This window comes from Cricetulus griseus, chromosome 2 (assembly GCF_003668045.3).
Source record: "Cricetulus griseus strain 17A/GY chromosome 2, alternate assembly CriGri-PICRH-1.0, whole genome shotgun sequence".
NCBI classification, from domain to species: Eukaryota; Metazoa; Chordata; class Mammalia; order Rodentia; family Cricetidae; genus Cricetulus; species Cricetulus griseus.
The window spans coordinates 339922-352733 of record NC_048595.1 but is presented as its reverse complement, the minus strand read 5'-3'; the positions used below and the strand labels follow the sequence as shown (position 1 = coordinate 352733).

Below are 12812 nucleotides of genomic sequence, written 5' to 3'. Positions count from 1 at the left end.
CTATGCCTTCAAAGTCTGCAGCTATGGGCTGAGGTGTGTCTATGCATAGCATGGTGGCAGTGGGTAGAGCCCTAAAGACTGGAACTTCCTTTTAGTAGTAACATTAGTTCTTCCCTGGTCCAGGAATACTCGGTTGCTCTTAGGTAACTGTTTAGCATCTATTCCAAAGTCTCCTTGTTTCCTGACATTCTTATAAGACAGAATGTTGGCTTACTCAATATGCAGTGTTCTCTGTATGTGAAATCTCAGCTCTTTTTTTTTTTTTTTTTTTTTGGAGACAGGATTTCTTTGTGTAGCACTGCGCTGTCCTAGAACTTACTCTGTAGACCAGACTGTCCTCAAGCTCAGAGATCCACCTGCCTCTGCCTCCCGAGAGCTAGGATTCAAGGCTTGGGCTACCACTGTTTGGCTGAAATCGCAATTCTTTTTTTTTTTTTTTTTTTTTTTTTGGTTTTTCGAGACAGGGTTTCTCTGTGTAGCTTTGGAGCCTATCCTGGCACTCGCTCTGGAGACCAGGCTGGCCTCGAACTCACAGAGATCCGCCTGCCTCTGCCTCTGGGATTAAAGGTGTGCACCACCAACGCCCAGCTTGAAATCTCAATTCTTGGCATCCCAAAATGAAAGAAAAATCTTAGAAAGTGCTTGTTCTTAAAGTAGAAGTAAAAAGTCAACTTGCTCTCTGACCACAAGGTGTCGCACTTAGTGTAGCAACTGAAGACTGCTGAGACAGCTTGGTAGGTTATCTCAAAGACCACGCCCCTCTTCCAGCTCCTTTGCTGCAGGACCCTGCATCCACAGTGTGTTGCCTGCACTGACCCCAAATAAAAGATGACCTTTGTTCCATTGGATCAAGCATGTCTAACCTTGTTTATGTGTTGCCCTTATTGGGAGAAGTAACTTGTGGGGCCAGTTGGTCACCCTGGACTGCCTTCCAATAGATCTTCCTTGTACAGGTGAAAAGCCTCTCTCAAAGCTCATACTCTATTGATATTTAGGAGAGGTGCTTTGGAAGAAACTGTTTTTTTTTTTTAAAAAAAATAGGGTCTCATATAGCTCAGGCTGGTCTGAACTTTCTATTTAGCAGAGGCTGGCCTCCTAGGTGTTGGCCTTTGGGAATCCATTTTAGAATGGGTAAGGGAACAACCTCCTTGTATAGTGAGTCAGTAGGTTCCTGTCAAGCTGTTTTGTCCAGGGCTTGGGGGATGAGAGCCAGAAGTTGGACCTGATCTTCCTGGCGGTTGCCTTGGTCGTCTTGATCAGGGCTCTCATGAACCACAGTAGAATTCTTTTGGTTGTTTTCTAAGTTGTTTGTGGCAAGGGGATGTTGAATCTGAAAAACTGGTAATTTTAGTCCATCCCCAGCCATAAAATGAAATCCTCACTTCCTCCTAGCCTACCTGCTTATAAACTTGCCTGCAAGGCAGAGCTGGGGAATCCCACAAGTCACACTAAGAAAGGTTAGGCCACTAGGATAAAGGTAAACCAGAAGAGCAGAGTGCTGCATCTGTGATGAGGGAGTCTCTAGGCTGAGGCACTTGCTCTCCCCCAACCCTGAGCTTTGAACTCCAGGCATAGAGGCTGTCTTTCTTGAAGTATGTATGTATGTATGTCTATATGTATTAGGTATAGGTCACTGCCAGGGATCAAACGCTGGTACTTCCTTATCCAGAGTAGCCTCACCAGGAAACAGGACCAAAGGCACTTTTGAGGGCTTGAGGCATTGACAATATGTGTGAAACACTTCCAGATTACCCTCTGCTGTTCCTGGAGGTGACAGTTGGTCTGGGAGCCAGGAACATGAGGGAGGGGCATGTCCTTTGCATTCTCTCCCACCCCAGTCTTGTTAGGCTTCTCTGACTGGGTGTGGCCTGGAGCTGGGTTTGAGTGCTTGGCCACCTCTCACTCTTTGGTGTGTGAGTTGAGGGTGTCTATTCAAGAACATTCTGTTCTGTTTTACCAGAACCCAAACCCACTGGAACCAATGGGATGCAGCTCCCATTTCTTTATAGAGCAGTTAGAACTACTGGCTGACTGTTCTTAGCCACAGCTTTTACCAGTTGGAGGTCATCTGGCTATTGGGAATCCTGGCCCAGTGTTACAAGGGCCACTACCTCATAGTCAATGAGACCAAGGTAGTCATTGGCTTGGCATGGCCTCAGCTAACCGACTTGCCGCCTGAAGGTGATTCAGAAGACCCCTTTCTCTGGGCACCTGCCACTGTGTCACAGGTACTGGAGGGGGAATTCCACTGTCCAGAGATTAAGAGGGGAAAGCTCCCCCTTGCAGTGTGGCCTGGGCCTGTGCTAACTTCTTAGGAGACAGACCTAGGGGACTGCCAGTGGAGGAGGGCAGATGGTAGAATTTGGCCCTGTGACTGGTGTAGAGTCAAGATAGACCACCAGCCTCTCCTTGCTGTAACTTGGCAGAGGTCAGCCTGGTGGGCCTCATGTAAGGAAAGACCACTGGCTGGGATGGGCAGGCAACCGGGTGATGGAGACATTCTACTTTCCCAGTGCTGTCGGGGGTTTAAGGTAGGGGCTGCCTCTGGGCTTGAAGTGTGTGTGGGAAGGTCTGCAAGATTTGTAGACAGTTTCCTAAAGTGAATGAATCACATGGGATTCACTGCCCTGAAGGTGAGTATGAAAGATGCCACGGAGTTGATTTAACAGCACCCCACCTCCATCCCCACCCCCACCCCCAGTTTAAGTAGAAATCCTGCTGAGTAGAGGCTACCCACTGCTTGTGCAGGGGAGATGCAGTCCTGCTCCTTCCTACTTCTTAAAAAGAGGTGATGGAATCACTGGTCACAGGGGTCCTGCTCCTGCCCTGCCCTGCCCTGCCCTGCCGCCCGCCCGCCCGCCCCGCCCCGCCTTCCAGACAATGGATGAGCCCTGTGTAAATCCTCCCCTTGGAGCCAAAGAGGCTTGGGAAGGAGGGAGGGTTCATTTGGTGGTGGGGCACCAGCAACGGTGCCTACTATGCAGGAGGGGAGGCCAGTGGAGACAGTAGCTCTCAGCTGTGCTCTGGCTCATCCTGTAGACATGCACCAGCGGTAGCCGGGCTCGTCTCTGGGCCACGCCCCCGCGCAGGGGCTTTGAATGCAGCCGCCCCCATGAGAAGACTGGCCCGTGCTCTCATCCCTAAGCCTCTGTGGAGACTGAGCTATGTGGGCCTGGGCCTGGGCCACAGCAGCCCTCCTCTGGCTACAGACTGCAGGAGTAGGGGCACGCCAGGGACCCAAGAGGTCTCAGCAGCTGGCCGTTAATGTGGAGTCCCCTAATATTACCACACCTAACTACAAGAGATTGCCAGGCTCCTTCAAGGTAGGCACGGGCTGGGGCGCATGTGGGTGTGCAGCTCTGAGTACAGCTTCAGAGCTCGGAATGACCCCCTACCTCAGCAGCTCTGCTCACCTTCTTCTTGGGGAGGAACCTGAGCACTGCCTGAGACCTTGACCACTGGTTGTGGCTTAGAGTTTGCTGCAGCCAGGACAGGGGCTGGCCTGTGAGGAGCCTCCCTTTGCCATGCCTGCTGGGTCTGAGACGAGGTACTCCTGGTGGGGCTACAGTTCACTCTTTGAAGCCCCGGCATGCTTTTCAGCAATCTAATACCATTAGCTATAATTGCTGTTTCAGGTGAGGGTGGGGAAGGGCTTGAGGCAGACTGGTAAATGGGGCACTTATGTACTGTAACTCCTGAGGTAGGCAATAGCCTGACTAGCCTGTCCCCTGTGCTTTCCAGGGGTCCCGTGGTAGTCTCATATGCTGTGGCTTCTTGCTTGCAAAGTGTCCCATTCTTAGAGTCCTCTAGGGACAGGAATCTCTCCTGAGCATTCAAAGTCTCTACTGATGCCATCCTAGAGGCCCCCACGACAGGAATGGAAACAGCTGTTACCCAAATTGAAGTCCTTGTCTCTGAATCTTTGACCCTTGTATCTCTCCTTCCTAGGGTGTCTCTATGTCAGCCAGCTTGGCTGCCTCTCAGCTCACATCAACCCATCTCAAGCCTGAGGTCCCATTTTTCTGATAGTCTGTAACAGAGCCGAGGGAGTGTAAGCTGTGGGCTAGTTCCTGGGCAGACGAAAGGGAGATCATGACCCTTATAGTGGGAGCTCCTGCCGGTGTTGGGTTCTGAGTAATCCTCATTAGATACCAGGGAAGAGAGGTGCCCACCCAATTGAGTGGTGGCAGGTTTTTTTTTTTTTTTTTTTTTTTTTTTTCTGCCCTGCCCGGGCTTGTCCTTCCAGAGGTAGGGCAGTTGACAGTTTGGGAAGATGTTGGCAGGGGTAGAGCCTTTATGAACTCACTCTCCAGGTGCCCCTGTTCTTTGTGCTGGGGGTGGGCTTGTTCTGTCAGCCTTTGCACTTGGCTCAGCTGTGTCTAATGCCCTTAGTTCCAAGGGGTCAAACAGATCTGGTTTGAGAATTTTGGTGCATTCAGATGTCTTTGTATCTGTCCCTGGGTGGAGAACATCTTTATTTCTGATTATGATCTCCAGTACTCACTCTGATCTTACTCAGGATTGACTTTGTGTTGGGCCAGGACCCTTGGCTTTTAACTCTGGTCAATGAAGGCAGAGCATCTTGAAGTAACCAGACTGTCACAGCTAGGCTAGTGGTGGCTATACTTCGTCCAGTCCACATAGTGCCAGCCTGGCATACAGACATTCCCCACATCCTAATTGTCCCTTGAGATGGGCTTGGGCCTTACCAAGCATACTCTCTCCATCCATATATCTATATCTGTAGTCCCCTTTTCTTACTTAAGGCCAAGCCTCTTATCAGAGATATATCAGGCTTGCCCCATGTGAGTCCATCATGCCCTTCTTCATGGGAGCAGGGCCAGAGGAGTCATGGTCATTTCTGTAAAGGCCCAAGGTGCCTTAGCATCAGGTTCTTGCTTTCTCAGAGGCTCCAGACCTCACCTTGCCTACCCCAATTCCCTGCCCATGGGGACATCTAGATTTTGATCACCGGGGATAGTCCCTTTGGGCTGTGGCCTGAGTTATCCCTGTGACATCTTCCTGTATACCTGAATCCCCCACTAACCTGCATTTCATTGATATCTTTGCTTCTCTGGCCTTTAAGTCACCAGAGGCCTCTGGACCTGAGCTCTCAGATGCCCACATGACATGGCTGAACTTTGTTCGCCGGCCAGATGATGGGGCCTCTAGAAAACGATGCCGTGGCCGGGATAAGTCGGTAAGCCCCTGAGCTGCTGTGGAACTAGCCCTTATGGAGTCCTTTGAGGTTCTAAGCCCAGGGAAGTGGGTGAGTGGGGGTCCTACTTAGATTCACTTTGTTTTACCTCTTCTAGCGAGGCCTCTCGGGTCTCCCAGGACCCCCTGGACCCCCTGGTCCTCCTGGTCCCCCTGGATCCCCTGGTATGGAAGTCACCCCAGAGGCCTTGCTGCAGGAATTTCAGGAGATGCTGAAAAGTAAGACTGCCCTGCACCCAACCTCTTTCAGAAGCCCAGGAGGCTCTTTCAGGGCTAGAAGGGGCCTGACCCAATGGCCCTCCCCACAGAGGCCACGAAACTTCGATTCTCAGGGCTACCAGATACATTGTTACCCCAGGAACCCAGCCAGCAGCTGGTGGTTGAGGCCTTCCACTGCCGCTTGAAAGGTCCAGTGCTAGTGGACAAGAAGACACTGGTGGAACTACAAGGATTCCAGGCTGTGAGTGGGGACCCAAGCCAAAATAGTCCTTTTATCTCAGGGGCTTATATACCAAGGGGACAGGATACAGGGATGGGCACCAACTGGCAAGATGGGCCCCCACACACCACTGGACAGTTGCTGGACACATGCTTGTATTGGTTCCTAAAGATACTGTTGTAGAGGGTAAGGGCCAGCCTTTGTCAAAGTTAGGAGTTCCAGTGTGCCTCACACAATACTAAGACAAAAGTGGGGCCTAGAGTTGCCATTCCCTATGATAGCTTTTAGGGTCCTGTGTCTACCCACTGGAGCCTGGAACACAGGTCAGCTCTGTTCTTTCCACAAAGAGAATGAGGCCCAGGAAAGACCTGTTTGGGGTTGAGCTGTAGGTACTTCCCTTGGCTAGAGTGTACATGGTAGTCACCCCCTAATCTCCCACAGCCTGCTGCCCAGGGTGCCTTCCTGCGGGGATCTGGCCTGAGCCTGGCCTTGGGAAGATTCACAGCCCCAGTCTCTGCCATCTTCCAGTTTTCTGCCAGTCTGCATGTGGGTGAGTTAGCCTGTATGTGCAATATGGGTGGTGGGTGTTTCAGAGATACCACCCTACTCTGCTTGGGGCCAATCACCCTCTTCCCTTACAGACACCTGAGCTTGTTCTAGGCAGTGTCCTGAAGCCCCCCCTACCTGCTGCTCTTTCCATAGACCGAAGTGAACTACAGAGCAGAGGCCGGTTGCGTACCCGGGATACTATTCGTGTCCTCATCTGTATTGAGTCCCTGTGCCATCACCACACGTGAGTGAGTCCTGCTGCCCACCACAGTCCTCTGGGATCTGTCCTTGGACTGAGATCACAAGTAGCCACCTTGAGGGGGATCTGGGCACCATGGGCCAGTGGCCTCTACACTTTTGCCTTGTGGTGTTATGCCCAGGTCCTTGGAGGCTGTATCAGGCCTGGAGAGCAACAGCAGGGTCTTCACAGTGCAGGTTCAAGGGCTGCTGCAGCTACAGGTAAGGATACAGGCTCAGGGAACAGGCGGGTGGGCTTTAAGCCTGGGAGGGTCTTATAGCCTAGTGCAAGTAGGTGGTCAGGACCTCTGAACCCTTGTGCCTAGGAGGGTGCTGCTTGGTTAGGATGATTTTAGATCTGTATGGATGGTGTTTCAACTGTTAGGGAGTATTGACTCCAAATGCTATCCCTGTGGGTGGGTAGGCTTCTTTGCCAGGGCCATCCACTAGTAATGATGCTCACTGTGAATGTTTTCAGTCTGGACAGTATGTCTCTGTGTTCGTGGACAACAGTTCTGGAGCAGTCCTCACCATCCAGAACAGCTCCAGTTTTTCCGGAGTGCTTTTGGGTACATAGGAGAGCTGAAGAGATGATGACTGAGGAGCCAACACCTTGCTTCTTAGAGGAGCTGCAAAGGACTGCTCCCCGGTTAATAGTTGTCATAGCAATAAAGATCTCCAGATTTCTCCATCACTCTTGGGTGCTATCTGGTTATTGTGTTGGTAGATGTGGTAACCAGTTGGTTAAGGTATGAACAGGATATATACAGCCAGCAGATGATTGTTCACATGTGATCCCAAAGCAGACTGTAGCCACAAAGGGCCAGAGTGAAACCCCTCACAAGGTCTGCAGTCAGACTTCCAGCCAGTAAGGGGAGGAGCGGGAAAGCCAGCAAAACTTCTCCATGGGCTAGGGGACTGAGTTGACCCTAAGGTGGATCTCTGAATTTGAGGCCAGCCTGGTCTACACAGTGAGTTCCAGGACAGCCAGGGCTACACAGAGAAACCCTGTCTCGAAAAACTAAACAAAGCAAAACTCCAAAGTCTCTTTTTAAAGTTCAAAATTTCTCTAAAATATCCAAGACCTCATAATTGTGGGTTTCTGTAAAATCAAAAAACAAGTTAAATACTTTATTATTCCAAGAGAAAAGAACTAGGGTACAGTCACAATCAAAGCAAGAGTGAAGTCCAAGAGTATAAAGTTTGGTGCTTTATGTCTGGGATCCACTCACAGTCTTTTTCCAAAGGGTCTTGGCAGTTGCACTTATGGCTTTGCCATCCATAGCACATGCAGCTTGCTTATAGGCACAGGCTCGCTCCCACACCTGTTGCTGTCCTTAGTGCTTATCATCCTATGGGACTGGCATCTCCAAAATGCTGGGTTTTCTTCTGTAGCTGGGCTGCACCTTCATTAGCAGCCTTTCCTGGGCTCTCTTTAGGGAGCTACATGTTCTAATCCTCAACTTCTATGACCCCCTTCAATCCTGGAACTTTTACTGCAAATGAGGCTGCATCTTCACCAATGGCCTTTCCTGGCCCTTACAAGTGCCAGGCCTCAGTTGCTGTTCATGATCCTTCATGCCTTAAACCTGAGGAAACTCTTACATATTACCAAGTTCAGCTGCTGGCTTTGGCTGCTTCTGGATCACAGCTTCTGTGTGCTAATCCTGCCAAAAGATTTTCCTTCAATAATTGTGGTTTCTTCCTAATCACAGCTGATTCTAGCCTCTTGTTAATAATAGCCAATTTGCCGGGCGGTGGTGGTGGTGCATGCCTTTAATTCAAACACTTGGGAGGCAGAGGCAGGTGGATCTCTTGAGTTCGAGACCAGCCTGGTCTACAAGAGCTAGTTCCAGGACAGCCTCCAAAGCCACAAAGAAACCCTGTCTCGAAAAACCAAACAAACAAACGGAAAAAAAAAAAAAAAACAACCAATTCTTCAGCCCTAGCTGACCGGAACCACAGATTCTTAATTCAAAATAGCAAAGCAGCTCTGATAATAGGCTTTAAGGGACACTCAAACTTCCCTCTAAAACTTTACAGATAAATAAATAAATATTAAAAATAAATAAATAACTAAATAAATAAATAAATAAAAAGAAAACAAAAACAGGCTGGGCGTTGGTGGCGCACATCTTTAATCCCAGCACTCGGGAGGCAGGGGCAGGCAGATCTATGTGAGTTCGAGGCCAGCCTGGTCTCCAGAGCGAGTGCCAGAATAGGCTCCAAAGCTACACAGAGAAACCCTGTCTCAAAAAACCAAAAAAAAAAAAAAAGAAAAAAGAAACTTACAGACCAGGCCTCCCTCATCTGTCTGTACTGCTCCCAGCATATTGTAATTATCACGATAGCTCACAAAGCTCAGAGCATTCAATGGCTTTTCTAGCCCTAAGATCCACAGTCCTTTTATAATCCTTCCCGAAACACATGGTCAAGTCTGTCACAGTATTATCTCACTCCTGGTACCAATTTCTGTCTTAGGGCTTCTGTTGCTGTGATAAAAACACTATAACCAAAAGAAAATTGGGGAGAAAAGGGCTTATTTCAGTTTACAATTCTCAGATCACACTCCATCAATGAGAGACGTCAAGGCAGGAATTGGAAGCAGGAACTGGAGGCAGGAGCTTAATCAGAGGTCACAGAGGAACGTTGCTGGTTGACCTTGCTCCTTGTGGCTTGCTTAACCTGTTTTTTTTTTTTCCCCTTCATTTTTAAGGCATGATCTCTCTATGTAACCCTGGCTGTCTTAGAACTCTATGTAGAATGAGCTGGCCTCAAACTCAGAGGTCCGCCTGCCTCTGCCTCCAGAGTGCTGGAATTAAAGGTGTGTGCCACTATGTCCAGTTCATTCCACTTTTTTTTTTTCCGACGCCTAGAACCATTTTCCCAGGGACTGCATTACCTTCTGACATCAATCAAGAGAATATTCTGCAGATTTGTCTCCAGTCCTTTTTTGTTTGTTTGTTTATTTGTTTGGCTTTTGTTTGGGGTTGTTGGAAACAGGGTCTCACTATGTAGCTCTGGCTGTCCTGGAACTCACTATGTAGACCAGGTTGGCCTTGAACTCATAGAGATCCACCTACCTTTGCCTCCCAAGTGTTGGGATTAAAGATGTGTACCACATGTGGTCAGGCCAATCTTATGGAGGCATTTTCTCAATTGAGATTCTCTCCTCTCAGATAACTCTAGCTTTTGTCAAGTTGACAAAAACAAAAAGAAAAAAAACAAAAACTAGTCAGCATAGGGGCCCTGTGAGGCCTGCATCCTATGAGGAGGGTTTCACACACTGGTGAGGTTGCTGAAGGGAGCTAAAGGCTATATAAACAACATACAATACTGCCAACGTCTTATGTGACTATGTGCCAAGTTGGAGAGCACCTACAGGCCCACATGTGCTAAGACAAAAAGTTTGGGCTAGGGAAGTCTGCCCAGGCTAAGGCAGGAAGGAGTTCCCCTTCTTGCCACCTTCCCAAGTGATGGCCACCACTCCCCAAGGATCAGAGGCCCATAGAGGATATGCAGGACAGACCTAGCAGCCCATCTTCAAGGTAGAAGCCAGTGACTAATGTGAGGTCCCTCTATTCCTACATTACATTGGCTCTGGCAAACTCCTGTCAAAGAATATAAATTGGCTTCAGAATGTCCCAGCCTGCTGAGTTTCAAGATAACATCTCTATTTGGCACCTGGGCCATCAAAAGGTGGTGCTAAACTTTCAGCCTGACTTCTCTCAAAACAAAACTATGGCAGGCCATCAGAATTCTGTGTTCAAGACTGAGCAGGGGAGAGTCTCCCTTGTCCTAGAATGACCTCCCAAATAGAAATATACAGCTGAGAGGTGAGGAGTCTGCTCACAGGTCTGTGGGCAGTGTATGAGGTGAGGAAGTAGAAACAGAAACTGGAAGAAGACAAAGTGTGTAGACTGTTACCTCTCACCTAAGACCTTGACCCTCTGTGAGGTGCTAAAGGAGGGCCCCTCCTTAGGGTCTTGCTGGGCAATGAAGCAGAATAATTAAGCCAGGCACTGAGGTGGTGTTGGCGCCAGTCTGTGTGGTAGTAGGCTTGGCCACTGACCCATCCCCACCTTTCATCTGGACCCCCACCCCCAACCCCCATTGTGGCGTCAGGGACTGGCGCTGTCTGGAGAGATCTGTGTTTCACTTGACTGTAGCTTGCATGCCAGCTACTTTGCCAGGGTTAGTGCAAAGCATACTAGGGTCCATATGGAGCATACTAGGGTCCCTGTTGAGTAAATAGAAGGGAACCCAAGTGTGGAAGAAGTGGCTGTTCTCCCACTTGCCAATTACTGAGGTCTTGACTGACCTGGAAGTCTAGGCCATATTAAAAAATTCCAGGCTCAGGGATCCATCTTCCTTTTCTGCTGTCTATAATCTTGTTAGGGAGCCTACCTGCTAGACCAAGAACTGGAACTCTCTGGTCTTCCTTACAGAGCCCTAGCCCCTTGGGCTGTAACATCAGTGGATTCTCATCCCAGGAGGAGCAGGGCCTCCACTCACTATAGCAGGGAAAATACTTTGCACACAGAGTGACTTTTCAGGGCGTATCAGTGGAGATACTGATAGTAGGGTCAATGTTCTGTGAGAAGGCAAAGGAGGGACTAGGAAGGAGCTGGCACAGAAGTATGGTTTGAATATCTACACCTACAGATCCATAAACATCTCATTTACATTATTAGGATTTTGGGGGGCTGCTTCTATGCATGGCTAGGCCTGTGATTTCTCAGCTCCACAAACAGCAGCCATTACCCTGTGCAGAGGTAATGAGGCTCAAAGCCAACCACCCAGTATGATGGACAGCACCAGCCAGACTCTCCTGAGCCACATATAGGGTCTCCCTGCCCAGGGTAAGGGTCTCAGCTTTGCTTTTTGGTTTTGTTGGCTGCTATAGGGACTGTGATGCCCAAGATGGAGGCTCAAAGAATGGGCCTCACAAAGAGACAGATGGAGATGAGGAGATGAGAGATGAGGAGACAGTGATTGGAGGCCAGCTCTGCAGAGCAATGCCTGGGCAGGTAGCCAGGATCAGGGTGGGCCTTGTCTCTGTACCTGACTCCACCTGAGTCTGTCTGTCTGCTCTTTCTCCCCATTCCTACCCCTCATCGGAGGTCATTAGCCACTTACCTATAATTTCCTTGGAATGTGCTGTCTCCAGATGAGCCCCAGGAACTGGGGGCCCAAGAGCAAGTGAGTGGGTGTCTAGGTGGGAGCAGTGGAAAGCTCCAACCAAGATTCCAGGTCACAGACACAGAAAAAGCCATACAACTTGCACAAAAGACGAGCAGCCAGGCTTTTTGCTTGTACCCAGGTGTACCATATGGTTTTCACATGATCCTAGGCTCTGATATCCCAGAGCTTCATGGAAGACAACCTGGCATGGCTGCCCAGCCTCAGCATGGCAAGCTATGGAAGCCAGACAGGCTGGAGCTGCTAATATTGAGGTGGAGGCTACCTCGAGGGTCACAAGAGTGGGGAGAGCTCGGGGAAGGTAATTTTCTCCTACATTCTCCTGTTCTGGAACTGGTTTATGAAATGGCCCAAGTGTCTAGATACTTCCCACCCATGGCTTAGGACAAAGAAATCATGGCCATTGCTGTGCTGGACGTCCTTGGTTTGGCTCCTGAGTCCAAGCTATTGTTTTAGAGCAACTGGAGGTGCTGGCTGACCTTGCTAACCTCTTTGCTAGGCTGACTTCCCACAACCTCAGTCTGAACCTCTACCTGCAAGGCTGGGACTTATAGCTGGGGTATAAGCCACTGGCACAGGTTCCTGATTGTCCTGGGATGCCATAGCCAACATGGAGGTAATTGATTTGAAACCTTTCCTGAGTCTGGTCTTGGGTCATCACCTGTTTACACCTGACAAGCCCCTCCTAGGAGCAATGTCCACCTGGTGTTGCAGGTGTGCTATAGTGTTCAGTCAGAGCCTGATCCCTTGGCACCCTGACCTGTGCTTGAATGTAAATAAGAATGTGCCTTATGTCCAGGATGGGCGAGAGCACTCTTAGGCTACATCTCAAGCTAGGAGTTTGAAGGAGTAGGCAGGGACAGGGGCTACCTACATTTTAGGTAATATATAGCTTTGATAGTGCCAATCCCCACATATACTCACCTTGTGCTCCCCTTTGGGGGTTAAACTTATAGAACAGGCCTGCTCATACTGGCCTATACATGGGGCCTTAAAATACATAGCCAGCCATTCCGCCGACTGGCCCGGGAACTAGAGCCCCCACCCAGTGGCTGATGGAAGCAGAGACAGACATCCACAGATATACACTGAGCCGAAATCGGGAATTTAGTTGAAGAGAGGGAGGAATGAAGAATGAAGGGGTCTGTACCAGGTTGGAGAAACCCAC

General features: G+C 49.5%; 1 protein-coding gene across 1 annotated transcript; it reads left to right on the top strand.

Annotated features, from left to right (window-relative positions):
* The first annotated feature begins 470 nt into the window (after window positions 1-470).
* Window positions 471-7136, top strand: C1qtnf12 (C1q and TNF related 12). The gene is made up of 8 exons (XM_027398601.2): window positions 471-3323; window positions 5087-5200; window positions 5316-5436; window positions 5526-5677; window positions 6098-6206; window positions 6359-6449; window positions 6586-6664; window positions 6921-7136. The coding sequence occupies exons 1-8, from the start codon at window positions 3165-3167 to the stop codon at window positions 7017-7019; spliced, it is 924 nt and encodes a 307-aa protein (XP_027254402.1). The 5' UTR covers window positions 471-3164; the 3' UTR covers window positions 7020-7136.
* The last annotated feature ends 5676 nt before the right edge of the window (window positions 7137-12812 follow it).

Coding starts and splice junctions, on each gene's coding strand:
- C1qtnf12 (XM_027398601.2), top strand. CDS start 3,165: ATGTGGGCCTGGGCCTGGGCCACAGCAGCCCTCCTCTGGCTACAGACT. Junction 5,201..5,315: donor GCCGTGGCCGGGATAAGTCG/GTAAGCCCCTGA, acceptor TACCTCTTCTAG/CGAGGCCTCTCGGGTCTCCC. Junction 6,207..6,358: donor TTCTGCCAGTCTGCATGTGG/GTGAGTTAGCCT, acceptor CTCTTTCCATAG/ACCGAAGTGAACTACAGAGC.